Consider the following 23,480-nt stretch of genomic DNA (forward strand, 5'->3'; position numbering starts at 1 on the left):
CTAACTTCTATGTAATTCGGTGCCTGGTGGATAGTTGTCTCATTGGCAATCATACCACATCTTCTTATTTTCATATTTTGTACAAATCATGTTTAACCTACTGTAAATTTATACCTACATCTGCCCCTGGCACATTTGCAAAAGAATATTCAGACTAAAGCAGAATATCATTTGTACTGAACTGTTCATGATCTAGAAAAGATTTTATCATAAGACTTTTGTGAACTACAGGACTGTCACTGTAGCTTTTCTGCTATCAATTATATCTTCAATTTCTATCCATAACATTCTGCATTGGGGTTGAGCGCTCACAAAAATGTTTAACCCTGACACAATCGTTATGAGCCTGTCCAAATTCAGGAGCCTGTAGTAGAGTGGTTGTAATAGGTTAATGTCATTCATATATGTTTTTCAGAAATTGTTTTGTTATAATTAGGCCGTTAGTTTTCTTGTTTGAATGGTTTCATATTTTTCATGTCGGGCCATTTATAGCCAACTATAAGGTATGAGATTCTTTCATTGTTGAAAGCCGTACAGTGACTTATAATTGCTTACTTCTACTTTTAACTCTAGTGGATAGTTGTCTCATTTGCAATCATACCACATTTTCTCATCTTTAGATGTTTTATACAACAACAACCTATACAAACCTTTTGCTCATATCCCAGACCCGGATACTCTTGTCCTCTGAGTTACTAAGTATTAGTTCATGTCTTGGATGGAAAGTACAACAGGAAACATTGTTGTAGTGTCCTCTGCATGTGTCTACCTCCCATGCTTTAGCATCTGTAAAATAACATGTTTGTTGTTTATTTTATAATAATGAGAATAGAAACATATAATGAAGGAAATTTGCTGCTGAAATATTGAAATATTCAAATTTCATAAATGAATTCATTTTCATTAGGGAATGTTTAATACATCAAAAATAATGGGAAAATATAGATAGGTTGTCTGCTTGTTTTTAAGATACAAGCATTTGATAAGGAGAATGAATTTTCAGCTTGGGAAAAACTTTGTACTGATTTTCCATATGAAAAATATTGGCAAATAAGAAAGGATTATTCAATTGTACGAAAAATGCACAAAAAATAATAGAATTCAAAAGTATTTAAAAAAAAAATTATATTCAAGATGTATGTTCTGTCTTTGGGTGGATATTTTTCTCATTGGAAATCATGCAAAATCTCCTATTTCTTATGTTCTTGAATAAGCTGAGAACTGAGAAATAAAGGAGCAAAATAATCAAATGCATTGTTAAGGTCAAAGACAGAGAGTTTTCAAATAATTAAGGAAATGTTGAAATGTGAGCAGCTAACATTCTTTAAAGTAGACTACCATTATCCTTTCTTTCCTTACATATGAATATTTGTGAAAAACATGACATTTTTATGATTCACCCTTTCAGAGTCTAATGCATTTTGGGTAATATTTTTTTTCAAAAATGTCCAAAACAATGAAAATTCAAACAATAATGTGACATATTTTCATGAAATTACCCATAGTTCTTTTAGATGCTGTAATGGTGAATTATATACAAATCAATAATGTATTGTTACAATTAGAACATAAGAGCATATTTGTAATCACCGTTCATTCTCCATAACTTGACCTGTCTGTCGTCTGCTCCTGATACAATCAGGGGAAGTGTAGGATGAAATGCTGCCCAGTTCACACCCCTGTCGTGTCCTTCAAGAACATGCTTAACAACAGCATCAGACATTCCAAATAAATCAGTCTGCCCTGTGGCTCTTAATCTGTCCTCTATACTTGATGGGCCAGGTGATACGTTCTTCTTCCTCAGACCTGGAATTAAAGTCAAATTTTAAGAAATAATCGATAGCCTTTTAATGAATCCTTGAAATGATGCCTGGTGAAATATTTACTACCACTCTAGCCACTAACATGCAGTATGGTTATTATCTATGATTAGTATAACAAAACATTTTCTTATATCTACCATTCCTAGACCTCTTCATCTTGATACCTAATCCATTACTGACATTTTATTGGATGCAGTATAAAGATATTCAAAACAAAACAAATTCCACATTTTAACAACACAATTTATCCAAATTTTATATTTTGGAAATATAAGGCTTTTCTACCTCAGGAATAGATTACCTTAGCTGTATTTGGCAAAACTTTTAGGAATTTTTAGTCCTCAATGCTCTTCAATTCGTACTTTATTTGGCAATTTTAACTTTTTTTATTCGAGCGTCACTGATGAGTCTTTTGTAGACGAAACGCGCATCTGGCGCAAATACAAAATTTCAATCCTGGTATCTATGATGAGTTTATTAAGGATGAGGACAAAGAATAAATTTTATCTTGCAAATTTTAAAAACAACAGACTATGCAATAAAATTCCATTTTACAAACAAAGTTACTGTTTATCTGAAATTTACTAAATCTTTAGCTTATTTTTCATGTAAAACTGGTGCATTTAGTTATAAATGGTTGGTTTTTTTTTTATGACAATCATGTTCAAGCAACATTATAAACATTTATACTCAGTTTAAGGTGTACAACTAACAAATAGAAATAGTCTTAGATATATTGAAAGTATATCACCTTGCCAAGTTATGGTGGAAACATGCTATCAAGGCATAACAGGATGCAAATTCAAATATCATGATATTGCTTAAACAAACTTCTCCCTATGTACTAGCATTAAACATGGATTTATATACTAGCAAGGATTTTTATCAGTGAACATTGGTTTGTGTTTCCTTTTCATAATGCAATGAAAAGAAAAAAAAATAAAATAAACGTTTATATAATTCTCAACTTTAATTTAATGAATTTGCAGGTCAAATAAGATTTGAAGTTTTTCATTTTTAAGATAATATCAAACTTAAATATGGAATCCTCAACAAGATATATATTTGTTCAGTGATACATGTACTATTTTAAACTCTTTCCTAAAATTTGCAAAAATAGAAAAAATTATAAAACAAATATACTCAACAACAAAAGAAGCACACCTCCTCCGTTAAATTTCTTTGAAGTTAATATTTATATTAAATATAACTTTTTTAAAGGTGATTGAAACGAGTCAAATTTTTTTACAAAAAAGGTGATTGAAACGAGTCAAATTTTTTTACAAAAAAGGTGATTGAAACGAGTCAAAATATTTTTACACAATGTTTCTGAGGTAATAAACACTATACTCTGTGAAAATGAAAATTTTCTTAATGCTAATTTTTGACATCTCAAATAAAACATTTTAATCAACAAAACAAAAATAGGTTGCAAAATTTTTGAAAACTAAAGTCATGTGTAACTTATCATCTTAAAACAAGGGAAATGACTTTGATTTTCAGTTTATTAATCTAATTCTTGTCTAAAGACCAATTTAAAATCAACTTATCTCAGACTTTTGATTTTTGACTTTCGATGTTCAAATCTTCATTGTGGCCACTAAAATGAAAATTTCTCTGTAAACACTGCATTAATTTGAAGGTAATGCTTACAATATAACAGATTTCTACAAATCTGTAGCAAAAGCAAAAAACTGTGAAACTTCTATATTTTGGGCAGATGTGGTGCGCTATTTATGTTGTTAAGTACACTTTTACAATGCATTCTGGTCTGAATATTGTAAACATGGTTATAAATACTAAGGATGCTAATATTGTTTTCACTTAATAGCGAGCACCTTTTCTGACAAATCATCTTTTTACTAAGGATATGGGGCAAGGCTTTATAAAATATACACATTGAAGGAGGCTAGCTTTACAACAAACATGCATGCAAACTTGCAAACTTGCAAAACACATTTACAAATTCTTCAATGATGGGAAATAAAAACACTGCTATTTTAATTTAATAATTTAATCCTTTATGAAAATACTTGTAAAACAAGGTTTCAAAGAAGCAAAATAATTTAGGTAGTATATATACCAGTGTTTAAATATATAAAATATCATAATTTCGTCAAGAATCAAAGATAGCATACAAAAGATCTTGTAATAATTCTCTCATCTTGAAGGAAACAGGAACAAATATAATTTACACCACTTGATAGGTAAGATTGATGAGTTTGAATTTTGATTTAAATCAGCAGGATTCCTTTTAATTTTAAGTTTACCTTTTGGATGGATCATGTGCAATATAAGAGGTTGGAAGAGAGTAAAAGATAACAATCTGGGTCAAGTATGCTGAAGTAAAGAAGGGTTTTCACTTCATTTGGACATATTCTCCCAAATCTAATTAGCAGTTATCTACAAGATTTACTCTTACATTCATTTAATTCTATTCTTAAAAAAAAATCATTCAAAGGTAATTCAAGTGACTATGGAAATTTGAAATATCCAACTACCGCCATTTTTGGGACAATTTACATTCATAGCAAATATTAATCAATTTCATTCCAACACCACAGGACAATTAGAAATCTCACCCTCCCCGCTTGCACTTTTGGCAACCATCCCTAGAAGAAAAAGCAAAGAATTACAGCAAAGTAAACAAAAAACAGCTGAAACGAGTAACAACAGAATATGGAAATTGCAAACACTAATTCCATCATATTGTGTTATGACAACACCTGGTGCAAATCAAATGTCCTTCCACTACAAATCATTTAGCCAGTCAAATGTTTTGAAAAGAAATCACAAAAATTGTAAATGTAAATTCTGAACTAGAACTATATTGTACATGCACTTTTATACAATTTGATGAAACACTACAAATACCATATAAGACGTATAACTTTATTAAATTTTTTAAAACAATAATAATACTAAATAAGTACAACCAATTTATAGGTGCAGGAAGATCAAATAACAGTTAGATAAAATAACATACTTTTTTGTTAAAAAAAGCAATTTGATTAGTAACAATTTTTACCACTTAGAAATATCTTATATAATACTTACCTGAAGTGTCACACATTTTTTTCAACTTATCTTCTATGTTATACTAGATAGCTGATATGTCCCACTTTTCCATCTTAAAATGTCTTATACAAAATATACAAGATGTGTCCCACAGTTTTCAACTTAATATAAAAGTCTTATTATATAAGATATATACCAGATGTGTCCTAAAAGTTTTGAACTTCTAATAAATGTCTTACATGATATAAACCTTATGTGTCCCACATTTTTTCAACTTTTAAATATTTTATACGATACCTGATATTTCCCACAAGTTTTTCAAAGCAGAAATGTCTGATACCATATATAACTGATGTGTCCTACAAGTTTTCAACTTAGAAATGTCTTTCACAATATATACCTGATGTGTCCTACAAGTTTTCAACTTAGAAATGTCTTTCACAATATATACCTGATGTGTCTACTTAGAAATGTCTTTCACAATATATACCTGATGTGTACTACAAGTTTTCAACTTACAAATGTCTTTCACAATATATACCTGACGTGTCCTACAAGTTTTCATCTTCAAAATGTTTTCACAACATATACCTGATATCTCCTACAAGTTTCACCTCAGAAATGTCTTTCACAATATATACCTGATGTGTCCTACAAGTTTTCAACTTAGAAATGTCTTTCACAATCTATACCTGAAGTGTCCTACAAGTTTTCAACTTCAAAATGTCTTTCACAATATATACCTGATGTGTCCTACAAGTTTTCAACTCAGAAATGTCTAACATAATATATACCTGATGTGTCCTACAAGTTTTCAACTTCAAAATGTCTTTCACAATATATACCTGATGTGTCCTACAAGTTTTCAACTTAGAAAAGTCTTTCACAATATATACCTGATGTGTCTACTTAGAAATGTCTTTCACAATATATACCTGATGTGTCCTACAAGTTTTCAACTTAGAAATGTCTTTCACAATCTATACCTGAAGTGTCCTACAAGTTTTCAACTTCAAAATGTCTTTCACAATATATACCTGATGTGTCTTACAAGTTTTCAACTCAGAAATGTCTTTCTCAATTTATATCTGATGTGTTGTACAAGTTTTCAACTCAGAAATGTGTTTCACAATATATACCTGATGTGTCCTACAAGTTTTCAACTTCAAAATGTCTTTCACAATATATACCTGATGTGTCTTACAAGTTTTCAACTCAGAAATGTATTTCTCAAATTATACCTGATGTGTCGTACAAGTTTTCAACTCAGAAATGTCTAACATAATATATACCTAATGTGTCGTACAAGTTTTCAACTCAGAAATGTCTAACATAATATATACCTGATGTGTCGTACAAATTTTCAACTCAGAAATGTCTAACATGATATATACCTGATGATGGGTCCCACATGTTTCTCAACTAAAAAAAAATGTTTTAATCAATATATACCTGAAATGTCCCATACTCTAACAGTCTGGTCAAGGGAGGCTGACACTATTAAGTCCTCAGATGGATGAAACTGTGCACACATTACAAAATGACTATGTCCTGCCAATACACTATAAATAAAAAAAAAAATGTTCATTCATATCAGCAAAATTTTTAATTAAATATTTCAGACATTTTAAATATAAATCTCTCTCTCTTTACATTTGTACAGCTTGGGATTATGATTTATGTTAGCACCTATTGCATTATCTATATTAAGTTTGATAGGTTGTTATATCCATTAAAAAATTAACATTAAATCTTCTACAACTGACTGAAATTCTGTTTTTCTGAAATGAAGTGATAACATGGACCAAAAATGTGAACAAACCATTAACAGTTACAACAGAAGCGTAGCATAATTTTCCTGCAAAAAATGTGCTTAACATAGACAACTAAGCGATATGGGTTTTTCTCTCATTTTTGAAGTTTGTACAGTGACGTTAATATTTGAATATAGATAGAGGATAGTTGTCTCATTGGCAATCATACCTCATCTTATTGTTATACAACAGTACTGTCTTAAACTGTTACAAATTGTTTCCATGAATAAAAGTTTTATTTCAAAAACAAAAAAATTATGGCATAAATATTACAACTTTGAACTTAATCTTACCAAACGCAGGTTCTTGATTGCCAGTTCCATACTCTGATTGTCTGGTCATCTGAAGCACTCAAAATCCAAGGATATTCCTGAAAACATTCCATTAAATATTTTTTCTTTCATTTGTCACAAACTAATATAGATCTGCAACTTATGTATCAATGTCAACAACTTTATCTACACAATGTAATGTAATGAAATATATCCTTTACAGCTGATTTCATTGAGTGTGTAGGAAAAGGTAAAATCTTTGGTTAGCTTGCTTGCTAGCTGAAGCGTGAAGTCATTATTAGGTTAGGTAAACTACCCTCCTTTATGAGTAGACTAGTCCGACAGACAGATACAATTGGTTATCTGCGGGACTAGTCTACTCATGAAGGAGGGTAGTTTACCTAACCTAATAATGACTTCACAGTTCAGCTAGCAAGCAAGCTAACCAAAGATAATACCTATTCCTACACACTCAATGAAATCCGCTGTAATAAAAATAGATTATTTTCTAATTAAAGGAGTTCACTTCATAAAAAAAAAATATATATAGCATTCAGAAAATTAGTTTATACAGAATAACAAACAAGCCTACCACAAAATTCTTCAAACAATTTACCAAAGAAAAGAAAAAACACCCCAAAATGTCATTTCTTTTAAAAATCTTTTAAAAAATGAGTTATTTCCCTTTGAACAGAAATGGAGTAATTAATAAGTATTTCATCAAAAATTGAATTCTTGGGAAAGGGCTATAACTTAACAACGAGAAAAGCTAAAATCGTGAAAATTGAACTTGACCTTCATTTAGTCACAGGAAACAACATATCTAAATTTGAAAAATTTCATCAAAGCGTTTTCATGTTAATGAACGGACAATGTTTGGCAACAGCCCGCCCACCTACCGTACGTCCCCAAATCAATAACCGATTTTTACTTCGAAAATCCGATTAAAAATCACAAGAGAAAAATTTCAACTTTTCTTTTTTTGTTTAAATTGTTTAGTTTTTCAATTTGACAATGTGTATAAAACTCCCAATTTAACTTTCTGTTTGACTTTTCATAAATCATCAGACAAACACTGTAGTTTGATATTTTCTTGATCAATGTTTGACTTTTGATGGAAGTAATTTCCTGAAGGTCTCTACTCTCTAGATATGAATCTTACTAAAATAGCTAAGTAAGATTTGACCTCAATAATTAAAATAAAACCAGACTAAACATTTAGTAATTAAGAAGACTACATCGCTTGTCAATGTAAACTTGTAGCTTATGTATTCTACTAGCTACTATAAAATACAAAAGGAATAGTATAAATACATGAAATCTTACATGATGAAAGAATGTTGTTCTTATGTAATCTTGATGACCAAGTAAAGTAAAGAGACACCTTTTCTGTTTGTAGTTCCAAACCTGAAAAGAATAAAATATGTTAAAGCCTTATAAAAAACCTGTAACATTTGTATAATTTATGTTTTTTCCACATATCCTAATATATTTTTTATCAATTCTGTCACATATTTTGATGAAATAAGCTAATGGTTACAACATCTGATATGTAGGTGAAAAGTTTTTAAAGTAGCCTCATTTTTCATTTGTGATTCATCAGAACTGCCTGTTTTTAACAGGTTTTCAATCTATATTGCCACTGAAAATGGTGCCCGCTATATAAAAGAGAATTATATATGAGAATACATTGGGGTTTCAGGACTGCACATTATGAGCAGGTGTCCCTTTTATGGAAGTGCCTGTTAGACAAAGAATGACTGCATGTTAAATACTTTTGGCAATATTCAATTTTGAATTTTCCAATTTAACACATCTTTTTAATATAAATGCATATATGTAGCTTTTGAAATTTATGTTTATGTTAGAATTTGACCCATTCCAATTTTTGCCATACATATATGGCTCCAACATGGTCAATTGCAACAAGCAACCTTGGGGGTTTGGTGAACAAAATTTCGACCTGATGTCTCATTTAAAAGGACCTGTGATCTTTAAAAATGTTCAAATCCTACTTTCTAAAATCTGCTTAAAAGATACCTGGGAAGAGGCAATTATTAAACATGACCTTGTGACCTAAGAGGGGTACCCTACTGGAGCCCACATATGAGATACTTTGTTAATTATTGTAAAGAGACAACCTTGGTTGTTTTAGGGCTGCTTTCTCAATATTTTTAAAAATCTTATAATATTGATTTCACCACTGCAACAAGCGTGTTATGATATTTCTCCACTCGAGACAGTTAAATTTTAATATTTAAAGCGCGAGGCTTGCAGAGTTTTTAAAATAATTAAAATTTAACTGCTGAGATTGGAGAAATATCGTATTACACGAGCAGTGTTCTCCCCAGGAATTTTGGATAGCATCACATTTGGCGTAAAAAAAAATTGTATTTATTTTTCAATGTCATTTGTTGCGTCGCGGCGATGCTCTCTTTCTTTTAAGTTATTGTTGATTTTTTTTAATTCATAACTGAGAATACAATTAAAGTATAACTGTTCTTTTAGTTTATTTCTTTAATATTCATTTATAGTTACAGAATTATATTTTTCTTGTTAGAAACTACCAACTAAAAATCTAGTACAAAAGAGAACTTCTTTTATATCAAAAAGGAAAAGAAAGTATCATATGATATAGTAATACCATTTCAATTAAAAACTATTCTGTTTATCATGTTTATGAAATTCATTATTTCCTGGGACTCAATGTATCAGTCCCAGTTGTTTCAAACAGATGTATGTTTTTAACATTGTTAAACTACTTTAATCAGTAAATTAATTGAAACAATGTGTTTACATAGAAATAAATACATTTTGCAAGGAGATCTAACAAATAGTCTGTAAATTCATGACGATGATGTGGAATGAGTAGCTTTCCCTTTTGGGATCATTATTATTCTGTCAGCTGTGCCATTTCTGCGTCTGTAGTTATTACCGTAAAAATGCGGATTTTGATCATAGCTGGTCCGCTTCCGATCCGTAAATAGTACAAATATATCAATGGCGGTCGAAGAAAAATTTACGAAAATAAACAATGTTTGAGAAGCGAATTGGATGAATATATCACGATTTTACTGTAATAAATAGATGAAACATTACCTAAAGGCAATTTTCATCACGTTCTAATGAAGTATAGAACTTATTTTGCCAAGAATCGAAATGTTTTATGTACGCTCTCGAGTACCGGAATGGAAAGAAAACACTTCTTTACAAGTTGTTAGTTTGAAATAACAAACGACCAGCCTGTTAAGTTCGCTCGTTTTTTGGGTTTTTTTCTTCTCTTAGGAGACGAATTTGCCTTGATTCAAACGTAGATTTCGAATTGTTTATGATTTTCTCGATGTCAAAATTTTGCAATTGGGCCACGTGTAATCAGTCATGTCATAAGTGTCAGCTTGGGGTATTCGTATTCAAACAGTTATCACCCAAAGGGCAATTAACACCTATTTAATCAATCTTAATTTCCTCTTATGTCCGATTTGAAGGGATTACGATTAAAGGTGATATAATTTTTATGATCACAAGCGGTAATTCGATGAAAGTTCGAAATTAAGGACATCGATATTGCGGTAATGTATAGAGCAGACAAGAAAAAAATAGCGTCCTCAAAATAATTATAGCGTTGCGGAAATTATTATAGCGTCACGGTAAAAAATTATAGCATCGGGGGGCCGCGACGCTAAAACGGCCTGGGGAGATCACTGACGAGTTATAGTGGTGGAATCTGTTTCTCTAATGATTTTTATCAGTCCTTTTTCAAAGATTTGCAAAACGTTGTGTTCTATATATGTGACGTCATCAGGTATGGTCACCTTTATTCATGACGTTACAACAGGAAATTCAGAAGAAACCAAGAAAATTTAACATCATAATCATGATAATCAAATTTCGACCAATCATTTGCCGAGAACAGATATTTCACTAGTGAGAAGAAATATTTTTCTCACACCGATCAAGAAATGTGAAAATAGCACAAAATTAGAGAATATTGATTAAAATACTGTAGATGAGTTTTCAATCTTATTTCTTATTGACCAGATGTGTTTATATGTTGTATTTTGGAACTTTGATTTGAGTTTCACTGTCTTCTTACATGTCACCACTGTTCAATGAAAAGAAAGCCTCAAAGGCTCTTTAACACATACAAGCTTTTACCGTACTGTTATTTCATATTCTTGACCATATGATCATTGAACAAGAACTGAATAGAGATCATAATCATTTACTTAAGATACAACCATTGTACCCTTATAATCTACCACCAGAGGCACAATTATACATTTCTACAAACTTTTTCTATAGAGGCCACAGACATACAGCAATAAATGCGCTGTTCCCTTGCTTTTTGTTGTCCATGTACTGATTTTGTGTCATGGATGGGAACCCTGTATCCTTTGTTTTTCTATTATAAAAATGACAGTGTTACTTTACTATCACTTTCACAACTTCATTATAGGGGATAATAAAAAAATATTCTATTAACACTCCAAAACCAGTAACAGTGACCATAAAATATTCCCTGACTTTTGTTGAAGACATAATTTTTTTTCTTAAAACATGATTATTTGTTTAAATTACCATGATTACAAACCTTAATTTTATAATCATCCCCACCAGATACAAACAATGGCTGTTGGCTATGAAAACAGATTCCTCTTACAGGACCTGTAAGTACACAGTGACATATAACACTAAAATTGTACAACTTGCATGTCAACAATTCAGCTCATGAATTTAAGTTACTTCATGTTAAATTTATACAATTATTTAAGAGAAGCAATGAATATGACATAAAAAGATATTTTCCTCATTCAATTAAAGTTTTATTGATAAATAGTTTTATTTTTTTTCTTAAATCTTCTATAGTACTAAATATGTGTATCTAAATGATAGTACTGTTGCATGGCTAGTGGAAAAAGTATAATTATGTAATAGAGGCAGGGTTTCCCCTAGGTCAATTTTCTTTTTCAGCACCTTTCGCCAAAACATTATATTTTTCGGCTACTAATGTAAACATACTTTAAAATTTCCTTATTTCTAACAAAACAATTATTTCTATCAAAGTTGTAAATAAATCCTTTAGGTGACATGTGACACCATTTAACCACAACATTTTATTAAACAATACGAACAACACCTTTATCAATTAGTTCATTGATGTCGATAGCTATAAAATGCAATGGGCAGATAATTTATTTTCTATCAACTCGACCCGTTACATTTCTTTCGCCAATGATGAATTTTAATCGCCATAATTTTTATTATTTTACAAAATGTGAAAATGGTGCTCCGCTATGCGTCGCTAGGTAAACTCAATTAGCGACAGTAAAATCTATGTTTTACGAAAGGCCAAGCTTAAAATACAATAAGTGATAAATAGCGTGAGCCCAGACCAATGCAAGCATTTAATTTTTCTCAATTAGAGAGGTGGTTAATCTGCACTATTAACCTAAAACATGGAAGTTAGCCATTCAAATGTAGTTCCAAATTGTTGCTTGTGACAGATATATCTAATTCAGTCCAGTAAATTTTATCATAGATCATACTGAAAAATTGTCCGTTTTGTTACTTTGCATGTTCAGTCATTTTTTTTTTATTGTTATTAAATATAATCCATGTAATTTGAGAGCAATGAATAAAAGCTCTCTTGTCTTTTAATATTTTTAAATTCCTTCATCTAGTATTCTTAATGTTTCCATAATCGTTACAAAAAAGAACTACCCCTCCTCAATATAAGACATATATAAATAAAACATGTATATTAAACAACAAATTTAAGTGTACTACCATCATGTTCGTCAAACTTGTCTATCAATGTACACATTCTGTAGTCCCATAACTGGATAACACCATTGAACAAACTTGTCAACACCCATGGTCTTTTCGGGTGAAAGGTAAGACCTGAAATAGCAAACAAACAGTTTTACATAATCATGATAATATCCACAGCCTAAAGCAATCTCTTTTATCCATATGGAAGAAATATCTTGAAGGGGTGACAAATTTTCTGGCCAGGTCTAAGCCGAGGAATTGCACCAACTGATTTAGCTAAGCCTGGATAGAAAAGAGTAAACATTTACAATTTGCTTTGCTTTGATATTAGTTCATGCATTTATGCTACATACGGCATGCTTTCTGTTTTATATGTTTTATGTCTTGTGTTTATCATACATGTCATGTGTATGTGTGTGAAAAGCTCTACAAAGCTTATGTTGTATTGTTACATGTATACCTTTACCTAAAAATTAAAACATATTTTTAAGCACCGTGATTGAGAGTTCTGTACAGAGGAAGTCAGTTCTGCCCTTTCTTTGTTCCTCTGTTCAATGTGTCAGTATCAGGTCTGTTCACTCCCAGAACATTTGCCCCTACACATTTGTATCATATTTTTATACAGTCTTCATGCTAAACCACAGACCCACTAGTCCAGGCTTGTAAAATGGACGTCGGGCCTGTTAAAAAACAGGTCTACAGCCGTACAGGCCAGTAGAATCTAACTGAAATTATAGTAAAATTGAGCTTTGGGCCTGTAGATTCAAGAGTTTATCATGAAGACTGCAAATATTTATATTTTTATGTCCGTTTTACTTACATTTGTCATTCTCCTTTTAATAAAATGCATATATATGTATATACATATTTGTGTATATATATGTAAAATACACTTACAAAAAACATGATTAAAAAAATATTCAGGAGAAATCCTTTATTGGCTTTAAGAAGGGGCGAACTTGGAACGGGGCAAACATGAATGAGGGCAAACATGATTTTGGGCAAACAGACCTGGATTCCCATTTCCAATGTTTTTTGTTTTACTGTAAACAGGAATAATTCTGGTAGCATATACAGAGCATGTGCTCAAATTATATCACTCTAGGCACCAACCATTCACTTTGTGTTTTGTGGGAGAAAGGTAAATTATGTGGTGTAAACGCAGTCATATTTATTTATACCTTACGATGAACCGTTCTTTTGGGCCATGGTGTTGTTTGTTTTATAGGACATATGATTTGTTTATAAAAAATTTGCCCCTTGAAAGTTGGTATCTGTTGTCTCCTTTTAAAGCGTCTACCCCTTGAACCCTAAATTAAGCCTTATGGACGATAAAGTTGCTTTCGTTTACCTTTCACTCTTGCAGATTTTGTTTCAAATTTCGTCAACATAATGCCATAAGATGATTCTGTTACTCTTAAATTGCTATAAATTGTGTACAACCGGCTAAATTTCCACTATGGCAGTTCCACGTAAAACCGGAAGTTAGTGTTTCACGGACTGGTTTCCCGACTGATGTAATTGACGGTAAGCACTCCGGTAAGGGAGCAATCATTTCACCTCGGGCTCTGTAGAGGCTCTTGGGGAGGGTCCTTTCAGGGGCGAATCCAGGATTTTGGAAAGGGGGGCGAAGTATGTAAAGATCGCCGAGCGGAGCGAGGCGAAAATATTTTTGGACCTTTTTTTGGCTAAAAAACATAAATAAGTGTAAAATGCACTTTTTTAACGGTTCCTGATGTAAGGCATGTATATTTTATAGTTAAAGTGTAAGAGTTGGACATTTTTGATGCCGTATTCTCCCCATTAATTGTCTATTATAAAATGATTAGATGGATCCAAAGCTATGTACTAATGTATTTGATGTGGGACTTGTCAGTAAAAAATTGACATGGAAAATTCTCGTTTGTTGTATGTTTAGTTAGCATAACGTCACGGATTTGTTGTAAACAAGATATACGCCGGGCTATTCAATGAAATTAACAATACGACCGACACGAGTTAAGAAAGACAAACAAGCAATTTGTATCCAAATGTTTGGTTGAAATGTTTCACCCAACAAGGGAAGTGAGGGGTTCCAAATCAACCAAAGGCTACGAATGAGTCTGAAATGACAACGAATATATGAATGACGGTCGACAGATGGAGACATCAAGGCCACACCCAGTAGACAGGTTGCAGTCGGGCCTTGAAAAAGTATTCATTTTATCAGTTCGACGAAACAGACATTCCGGTCAGATATATGGGATTTACATGCAAACCCCCGGCCCCAAAAACTGAATTACGCCCGTTTTTTTATTCATCATGTTCATTTAATGCTAAATAATTCTGTTGGAAATTTTTGTTTCTAATAGCAAAAAAAGTGGACAAGATTATTGTTTTCAATCCAGATACGGCCAGAATTTTTGTTTAAGGAAAAAATCACGGGGTCAGAATTTTTTCTCTCAAACATCTCAGACTGCCCCCTCAAATCAAATGGTCCGTACCTTAGACTTTAAATCTACCCAGAGCTTATTGACTGGGGATCATTATTCAGCTATGTTATTAATAGGCTCGGGCGTGTTGGGTTAAACATGTTTTCGTAGGTAAATAATATTGCTGTGGAACTTTTTTTCATGAGAGTGTAATAGAGTATTACTTTCTGTTCGGTGGAATTGTGAAATAGAAGTCAATTGATACGTTCTTGCCGCGCTCAATCCTTTGTCGCTTTGAAGGTGTCATGCTTGTCATCCTAAGCCTAAGCAATGTGTTACTGTAAATTGAATTTCAAAATGACTGCATGAGTGACGTTTTTTCGACGCTCTGGTCAACTCCACCGTAGTGAATCACATGATTTTGACATAGGCAATAATATATTACCGTAAATACGAGCGAAACATAAGTATAATATAAGTAAAGAATTGTCGCATAAAAATTTAATATGCGGGAAATGGCAAAGTTCACGAAGTCTAGTCTGATTAATCATTTTACAAAAAAAAAAAAGTGCAAGCAAAAGGGGGGGGGGGGGCGTACGCCCTCTACGCCCCCCTCTGGATCCGCCACTGCCTTTTATCAACTGATTATCACATTGTTATGGATATCAATTAACGAACAATAATCAACAATACCCGAATTAAGGACAAGCTTCACTTTTGTTAAAATATGGCCTTAAATTTCAACTTTATCATAAACATGTAAAATAAATAAAGGCCAGCCCACAATTTAAATTGATGGGTCTATTTCAAAAGCCTTAATGTTAAGTAAAACGAATCTTTTCATAATAGGACATTAGTCAGCACGTTTTGGAGATATTCTCAAAATACGATAATTTTGTGCATTTATTTGGAACTAAAAGCTTTAGGAAAACCTTGGCTGTAACATACGATCCAAACTGTGCTGTAACCAAAATGTGACTAGCCAGTATGTTTATATTGAATTCCTAGACACCAAAAAAAATATGGATCAGGGATGGCGGTAAATTACAGTAAAATATGATAGGAACTAGTATAGATTATGAAATAATTGGACAAAAATGACGTTATTATTCATATAATGCATATCGATGGTGATATCTTAATTATCTAGCAGAATAAAACGTTAATCGATTAATGAATTGTAATGTATAATGCAAGGTGCCAAAATGAAGTTATTTTGTATTAAAATACTAATTACACTCCATTTTTTAGTGGAATTTGAAACATTTTAGTCTTATTTAAAAATGATAAATCGTAGGTCCAATGTTAGCTCTTCGTGCACCTATACTCCTGTGTCCAACGAAAGTGGAAAGAACCTATTAAAATAATTAAAAAGAAAATCAACCATGCCTTAGATTACTGCCGGTTCCAAGGCATATTTTTCTCGATATTTTTGTATCTTTCCCATGCTGGGACTTAAAATAATATTTTAAACATATATATTATGTTCCAGTTCCATGTGAGCATATATGCTTTAGTAGGCTAATATATTTTCTTGGAACCACGAAATCTTGCAATACAGCTTGAAGCTTATCAGACTGTGCTTTATCTATGATGACTACTGTACTGTCGGTCACAACAGAGACATATAATACATAAAAAGGTTATATATTTCTGTTTATACGAGCATCTATCATAAAAATCGAATATGCATACACTGGAAGTATTAGACGTATAGGAAATACGGCTATTTAGATATTTAGAATTATTCAGTATTCAATTAAATTATTGGGTTTTTTTTGCAGCCATACCCTCGGTAAAACTAAAAGGTATGGCTCAAATTCATTCAGATATGCTGGTGCTAAATTATTAAAATGAATAGCAGCATGAATATTTGACGAACAGTTTCTTGTCTATTGTGCCAAAGCCTATATATGTTGCAAGTAAGATGTCCGAGGGCTTTTGGTTCTGTGTGTCGTTGGGTTGATGTCTCCGATTGACAGACGTCTCTTTTTAATCATATTATTATTATAATTTGCCAGAGAGATTTGTTTAAGAAGATTGGTCTAGACTTCAGTTTGAGATTACTGCAATGTTCCCTTCGAGGTCTTTCTATTTTTACAGCAACTTTTCAATCGGCACTAGTAAATGTAGAATATGGATACGATATTTAAGGGCTTGCGTTTTATGATAGTGGGTTGCTGCCTATAAGGAATATATTAGCGGTAAAAAATGAAGTTGTCTCTTTATGGACAACAGTCGTGATTTGATTAACCGTTATGGTAATCTGGTTATGGTTATTTGTCAAAGAAGATCTAGGATATGTTCGATTTGATTTACCAACGATTCCGATCTTTTATAACATCTCCAACACCCCTTATCATCGATTGTTGGCGTCATGAACTGCAAGATGGGTGTCACTAGAATATATGAACAACAAGATGGGTGTCACTAGTGTATAACCTTTCTGGAACAACTGAGTCGTCATGCACAGAAAAGTCAAAATATGCCAGATCTTATTTTAACATTATTTAATGCTATATATATATATATATATATAGTTCAATTATGTATTTGATACAATATAGATTTTCATCTAAAATAATCTCATAGAACAAACAGCTTGTCTTAAATTCTTCAATAATAGTTAACTGCCCATAAGAAACAACAGTCAACAAAAGTATAAAAATGCCTAAAACACCCTAACAGAAAAGATTTTTTAACCCCCACACCCCCATCCCCCTCATTACATATTAGTGAACATACGTAAGTACTCGTACTTACAATTAACAGTATTTGAAAATCATATCATCTTATCAGGTTCTCTTCAAATTGTTAAATCATCATTAAATCAGATTGAAGATACGAGATGATGGATAGTTGTGGGTAGTGCTTGGCAAAATTTTTTATATGATGTTGTCACATCTTAATTCATGCTCATTATGTCACCTTTTGAATTTAAGCATCAGAAAATCTGTATACCCATAACAGAGACATATAATACAATTATATCATATTTCTCTGCCCATATTTTTTAAAAGAATCAGTTAACGAAGAAAAAATATGATGTATTTAATTACAGACCTAATGCAATTTTACCATTAATACAAATTCCTCACGTTGAGAGTCCCGTAAAGGCTCATTTGACGCAATCATCTAAAAACGTATAATTTGTTCTATTTCATGCTTTCAGGCTTTCGTAAAAACTATCTCTGTCAGATTGCAATGTAATCTTTGTTAGAAAATGGGTCCAAAGCCATTGATGGAGCGATTTAGTAGGGGCGGTATTTCATGATTTGTGTAAATCTTTTGATCTTCTAAATCATGAACTTAAAAAATTACAAAAATATAATTTGTCTTTACTTCACTAGATTTGTTTATTTCGTATTTGGCCGAGAGACATCAGGCCGTATCCATTTCAAGTATTAAGACGTATAAAAAAAGTTGGTGTACCTCAAGAGTCAGTTTTAGGTCCTGTATTATTCTTAATATTTATTAATGATTTGCTGACATTTTTGCTAATAATAGCACTTATTCTGTGATATAAGTTGATATAAGTCAGATATCGATATTTAAATAGACAAGACCAATACTGGATGTACACTGCGTCGCTGCATGCAATTGATTGAGGTAATATGTATACTGGAGCATAACTGATCATTCACTTTCACTCGGATGCCAAGAAACCTTTGACGAAAATTTTCCTTGTACAATGAATGCAGTTAAATTCTAAACTATCGGCAACAGGAAGTGGCTACACGGCAGATTCAACATTGCTAACTGGCTTCACCTCAACATAATCAAGCTGCAGACCAAATTTTAAATCATTCCCTTCAATAGGAGCCAAGAAAACTTTGACGGAAATATTCCTTGTACAATGAGTGTTTCAAATTAACGGCAAATAGGAAGCATGACAGTGTGTAAAGATTGCTTACTTGCTTTAACATGATGAGGCTGCAGACAAAATATTAAATCAGTCCCTTTCACAGAAGCCGAGAAAACGTTGACGGACGGACGGACAGAGTCGAGCGGTTACTAGACCTACTTCCGCATCCTCTTCCTACACGTCTTTAATGTATCTGAGTGATCAAATACAACAGAAACAAGTTTCTACCTTGTGAAATGAACCATTTGATTTATCCATCATTGGACAACTTCTGTGTCATTTGGTCTCTGGTGAAGAGTTGTCTCATTGGCAATCATACCACATCTTCTTATTTTTATTTCTACATGAATGAAAGTCACTGTGAAAAGGTTCTTGGTATTTTTGTTTGACGCAACTATGTCTTCGTCATATAAATTATGTTATCAAATAGTTAATTATTCATTAGAGTTACTGAAGAGAATAAAGAAATACTTGAATCATAATGCAAGAATGGTATTGTATACTCACTCACTCATTCACTCACTCACTCACTAATTCTCAGCAAATTGGGACCATTTGCCAAAATTATATTTAAAAAATAGATTTGTAAACAAACTTTTAATTATGCGCAAATGATTCATATATATATAAACAAGTCTAAATTGAAAACAACGTTCAAACCTATGATTGCGTTGGATAAAAACCGCAATTTTTATACGTGTGCATGCAAAAACAAATTTCTTGTTAGAGGGGTCTAAATACAGCACAAACAACATTTTCCAAAAGACCAAAAAAGTGAAAAAGTATATTTTAACAAAACGCATTTGACTAACAGGTCGAACAACAAATGTTCTTAAACCCTGCTGACTGCCATTGGCGATTGCCAAATAAACGGATCACAAGGTGTAATAAATGGATCTTAATTAAAAATTTAATACCAAACAGAAAACAATAAACTTGCGGCAAAGATGGTATACCGCAAACAAAGGTGCAAAGATTTTTGTACACCATATCCGGATTTCGACAATTAATGTCTCTTCAGTGATGTTAGGAATCGAAACAGTATTTGGAAGGCCATGTAATTTACCTCAATTTAGGATAGACTCTCGAATATATATATTATATATGATTTGAAAGATTCCAAAGTGGTTTTTTCCACATAAAAGATACGTTACCGTCATGTTTTATAACCTTAGCAAACGAATTTTCATATATATACAAGGTGTCATTGATTCAATTTATTCCTCCAAAACTATTCTAGAGGTACATAAGATTATATTAATAGTCATAAATCTTGATGAAAGACTCTGAAAAGTTTATTATTTGTTCTTGAATCTATATCTTGATAAAATACAACTGAGAGTGAGAAGACAAATCAATCTAATCAAAATATAGACCTCTGATTTCGTTATCCTCTTACGAGGAGAACGAAATCTGAGGTCTATATTTTGATTAGACCGAAGAAAAAAAACAATTAGTTGTTCATAATAGAAAATGTATCAAGATATTAATCCAAATATGTTAAAATATAAATTATCAACAACTGCTCTTGTTAATTTCATATATTTTTTCAACTATTTATATTTCTTATCTTATTTTCAACTTGGAAATGAACCGATCACGTATCTGTTGAGAAAACAACTTTGATATTGAAAACTCTGTGATATTGCTTTTCTACCTCGGGAATAGATAATCTTAGCTGTAGTTGGCAAAATTTTTAGGAATTTTTGGTCCTCAATGCTCTTCAACTTCGTACTTATTTGGCCTTTTTAACATTTTTTCGATTCGATCGTCACTGATGAGTCTTTTGTATAGACAAAACGCGCGTCTGGCGCAAATACAAAATTTCAATCCTGGTATCTATGATGAGTTTATTTATATCGGTTCTGGAACTATTAATCATAAATAAACTTAAAAATATATAATATTTGAAAAAAAGAAGTAAGCGTAACGCTTAAAACTTAAACGAAACCAATAAAATATAAGATGTAACGTATCTGCATGTTCAAGGCATGCAACAAAGACCGTTTACCATAGGAAACAAATACGTTACTCAATGTTTGCAACCTGATTTACAATACTTTATAACATTATTTATATACCAAATTCAAATGTCTAATTCTTATCTACGTGTTAAAATATCTATTTAATGTATAAGAGCAAAATATATCAAAATATCCAGTTAAAAAGAGTACAATCACCTAATTTGACGTTGTCCTTCATATGTCTTCGAAAATTGCAGCTCATAACTTGTTGTATTGATGATATTATTCATTTAACATTAGACAAAACAAAAACATACTAAAGCAGATAGCTCAAATGTCTGAATTCCGAAATGGTACCGGTATTTCATCATTATTCGAAACATGGTAACGTATCTTTTGGTACCGTATCTGTTTAACAAAATATTCTTATAGTCGTTTATTTCAAATATTTATCTAATAACAGGACATTTTCTACTGTTGAAAAGGAAGATAAAATATGTTAAAACATTGGATGTTAAAACATTGGATCCCGTGCAAGTAGTTAATTTTTATGCAGACGATTTTATAGTTACGTATATGTTAAAAATTAACATAAAAAGCCATTTCCTAGTTTAGTAGCTTATCAATTTTCTCGTCGTTATAAATACACATAAAATAATTTTGTTCTGGTTACAACTATGGACTCACACTTCAAAAGCTTCATAATTATTCTTTCAGTTGACCTTTAGATAAAGATGTGGAGTCGAATTAAAACTTGGTAACGTATCTGGTCACAAAAATAGTGACATATAATCTCAAAACAGTGTTTGTTTTTTGTTATGACAAACTACTTAAAATGACATAAATATGTAGTGGCTGAATGGTGATGGATCGAAAAAGGCAACATTAGTACATGTTTTGCAAGTTCTTCAGTAGAACACTCAAGAGAAAAAATATCTATACCATCAGGGACATTCGTTTTACTCAAAATACTACGTGATTGTGTAAGGCTGGAGTAATTTTGATATTCTTCTACGTAGCAATTATGTTTGTTTCGGTTAGATATATCCCTGTGGAGTTTCAATATGTTTTAGAAATTTTGAAGCAGATAAGATAAAGATAACTAACTAACTAACTAACTAACTAACTAACTAACTAACTAACTAACTAACTAACTAACTAACCAACTAACCAACTAACCAACTAACTAACTAATTAACTAAACTAACTAACTAACTAACTAACTAACTAACTAACTAACTAACTAACTAACTAACTAACTAACTAACTAACTAACTAACTAACTAACTAACTAACTAACTAACTAACTAACTAACTAACTAACTAACTAACTAACTAACTAACTAACAAGGACACGTATAACAATCTGTTATGGTACATTTACATACCTGTCAACTGACCCGTATCCTGCGGGTGTGACCCGAGATTTTCACAAATTTGAGGGATCACCCGGGACACCCGCCGGGTCGTTGAATAACCGGGGAATTCCGCAAATGACTCGTTTTCACATGGACTCTTAAACCTTCAGACTGATTTCATAAGTGATTTTCCTTTGAAATACCGGCAAATTCGTAATTCTTCCTGGACAAGAAGTTCAACTAGCTGTGTAAACTCAAATAAAGTGAACTATTTCAGTGTATGGCTTCACTTGGCAGCTTTGGTGTCAAACACACTGTTAATTAACACCAATTACTTTAGCTTTAGGTCATAGATAATTTGTGTATTTCAAAGTTGTTACACAAAAATATTTGAGTTACTTCCCCTTTTTTGTCACTTTTCAAAATATACTCCTTAAAATTATGTTTATTTTTGTAAAAAAGATTAAATCTAAAACAAATTGAATGCAACTACATATTAAAATATTACTTATCTTTATTTTCTACCTTAGTACAATTAGAAAATAAATAGTTGAAAATTTTTGTTATCTATACTTCCTATAAATGATTAACTTTTTTTTTTATTATACTCTATTATCAAGCTATGTTGAATGTTGATTAAAGCTACACAGATAGATGCACACTGAATGTCCTATGACTGGAGAATTGATGAAGATAGAAAAAGGGGTTATGACTAGGCTTGAATTTTAAAGTTAATTTGTATCATTAATCTATCGAAAAATCATAATTACATTGCAACAATAATAGTTTTAAATTATATTCTGTTAATACTTAACCATTGGAACATGTTTTGGAAACTTTTTGCTTTAAAATTTAAAAACAAATTTACAAAAAAAGACCCCTTAATACTTAAATTCAGCTAGAAAAAAGTTCATACGCCTTATGACCTGAGATTTTATGCTTCAATGCTGGAGATGACCTGCATTTTCATTTTCATAGGTTGACAGGTATGCATTTATCTATATATATTTTAAAAAAATATACTGAGAACACCAGTCTTAGTACAGTTTATCATAGTAAATATATATTCTATCAAAACCATGAAAATGTCATAAAATGGTGTAAAGTTAACAATGTCATCATAAAACTTGTTCCTATCGTCTTGATAAAGATTGCATTCACTTATGAAATGAAATTCATCTTC

The 23,480-nt window shown here is 31.6% G+C and overlaps 1 protein-coding gene and 1 long non-coding RNA gene across 4 annotated transcripts in view; both read right to left on the minus strand.

Annotated features, from left to right (window-relative positions):
- The window catches only part of LOC127730243 (coatomer subunit alpha-like), a 38,155-nt gene extending 23,952 nt beyond the window's left edge, over positions 1-14,203 (minus strand). The window contains exons 1-9 of one of the 2 annotated variants that reach the window (XM_052238539.1): positions 14,051-14,203; positions 12,715-12,828; positions 11,519-11,592; positions 8,254-8,334; positions 6,949-7,025; positions 6,294-6,403; positions 4,406-4,435; positions 1,591-1,806; positions 651-786 (exon numbers count right to left, since the gene is read on the minus strand). In XM_052238539.1, the coding sequence (XP_052094499.1) occupies positions 651-786; positions 1,591-1,806; positions 4,406-4,435; positions 6,294-6,403; positions 6,949-7,025; positions 8,254-8,334; positions 11,519-11,592; positions 12,715-12,828; positions 14,051-14,090 (878 nt within the window). In that variant the 5' untranslated portion in view covers positions 14,091-14,203. The remainder of the gene's footprint in view (positions 1-650; positions 787-1,590; positions 1,807-4,405; positions 4,436-6,293; positions 6,404-6,948; positions 7,026-8,253; positions 8,335-11,518; positions 11,593-12,714; positions 12,829-14,050) is intronic. The other variant, XM_052238540.1, reaches the window with a different exon arrangement.
- Positions 1-23,480, minus strand: part of LOC127730258 (uncharacterized) — a 346,186-nt gene that overhangs the window by 241,644 nt on the left and 81,062 nt on the right. The gene's annotated exons all lie outside the window — the stretch shown is intronic.

This window comes from Mytilus californianus, unplaced genomic scaffold (genome assembly GCF_021869535.1).
Source record: "Mytilus californianus isolate M0D057914Y unplaced genomic scaffold, xbMytCali1.0.p SCAF_2, whole genome shotgun sequence".
In the NCBI taxonomy this organism is placed as follows: Eukaryota; Metazoa; Mollusca; class Bivalvia; order Mytilida; family Mytilidae; genus Mytilus; species Mytilus californianus.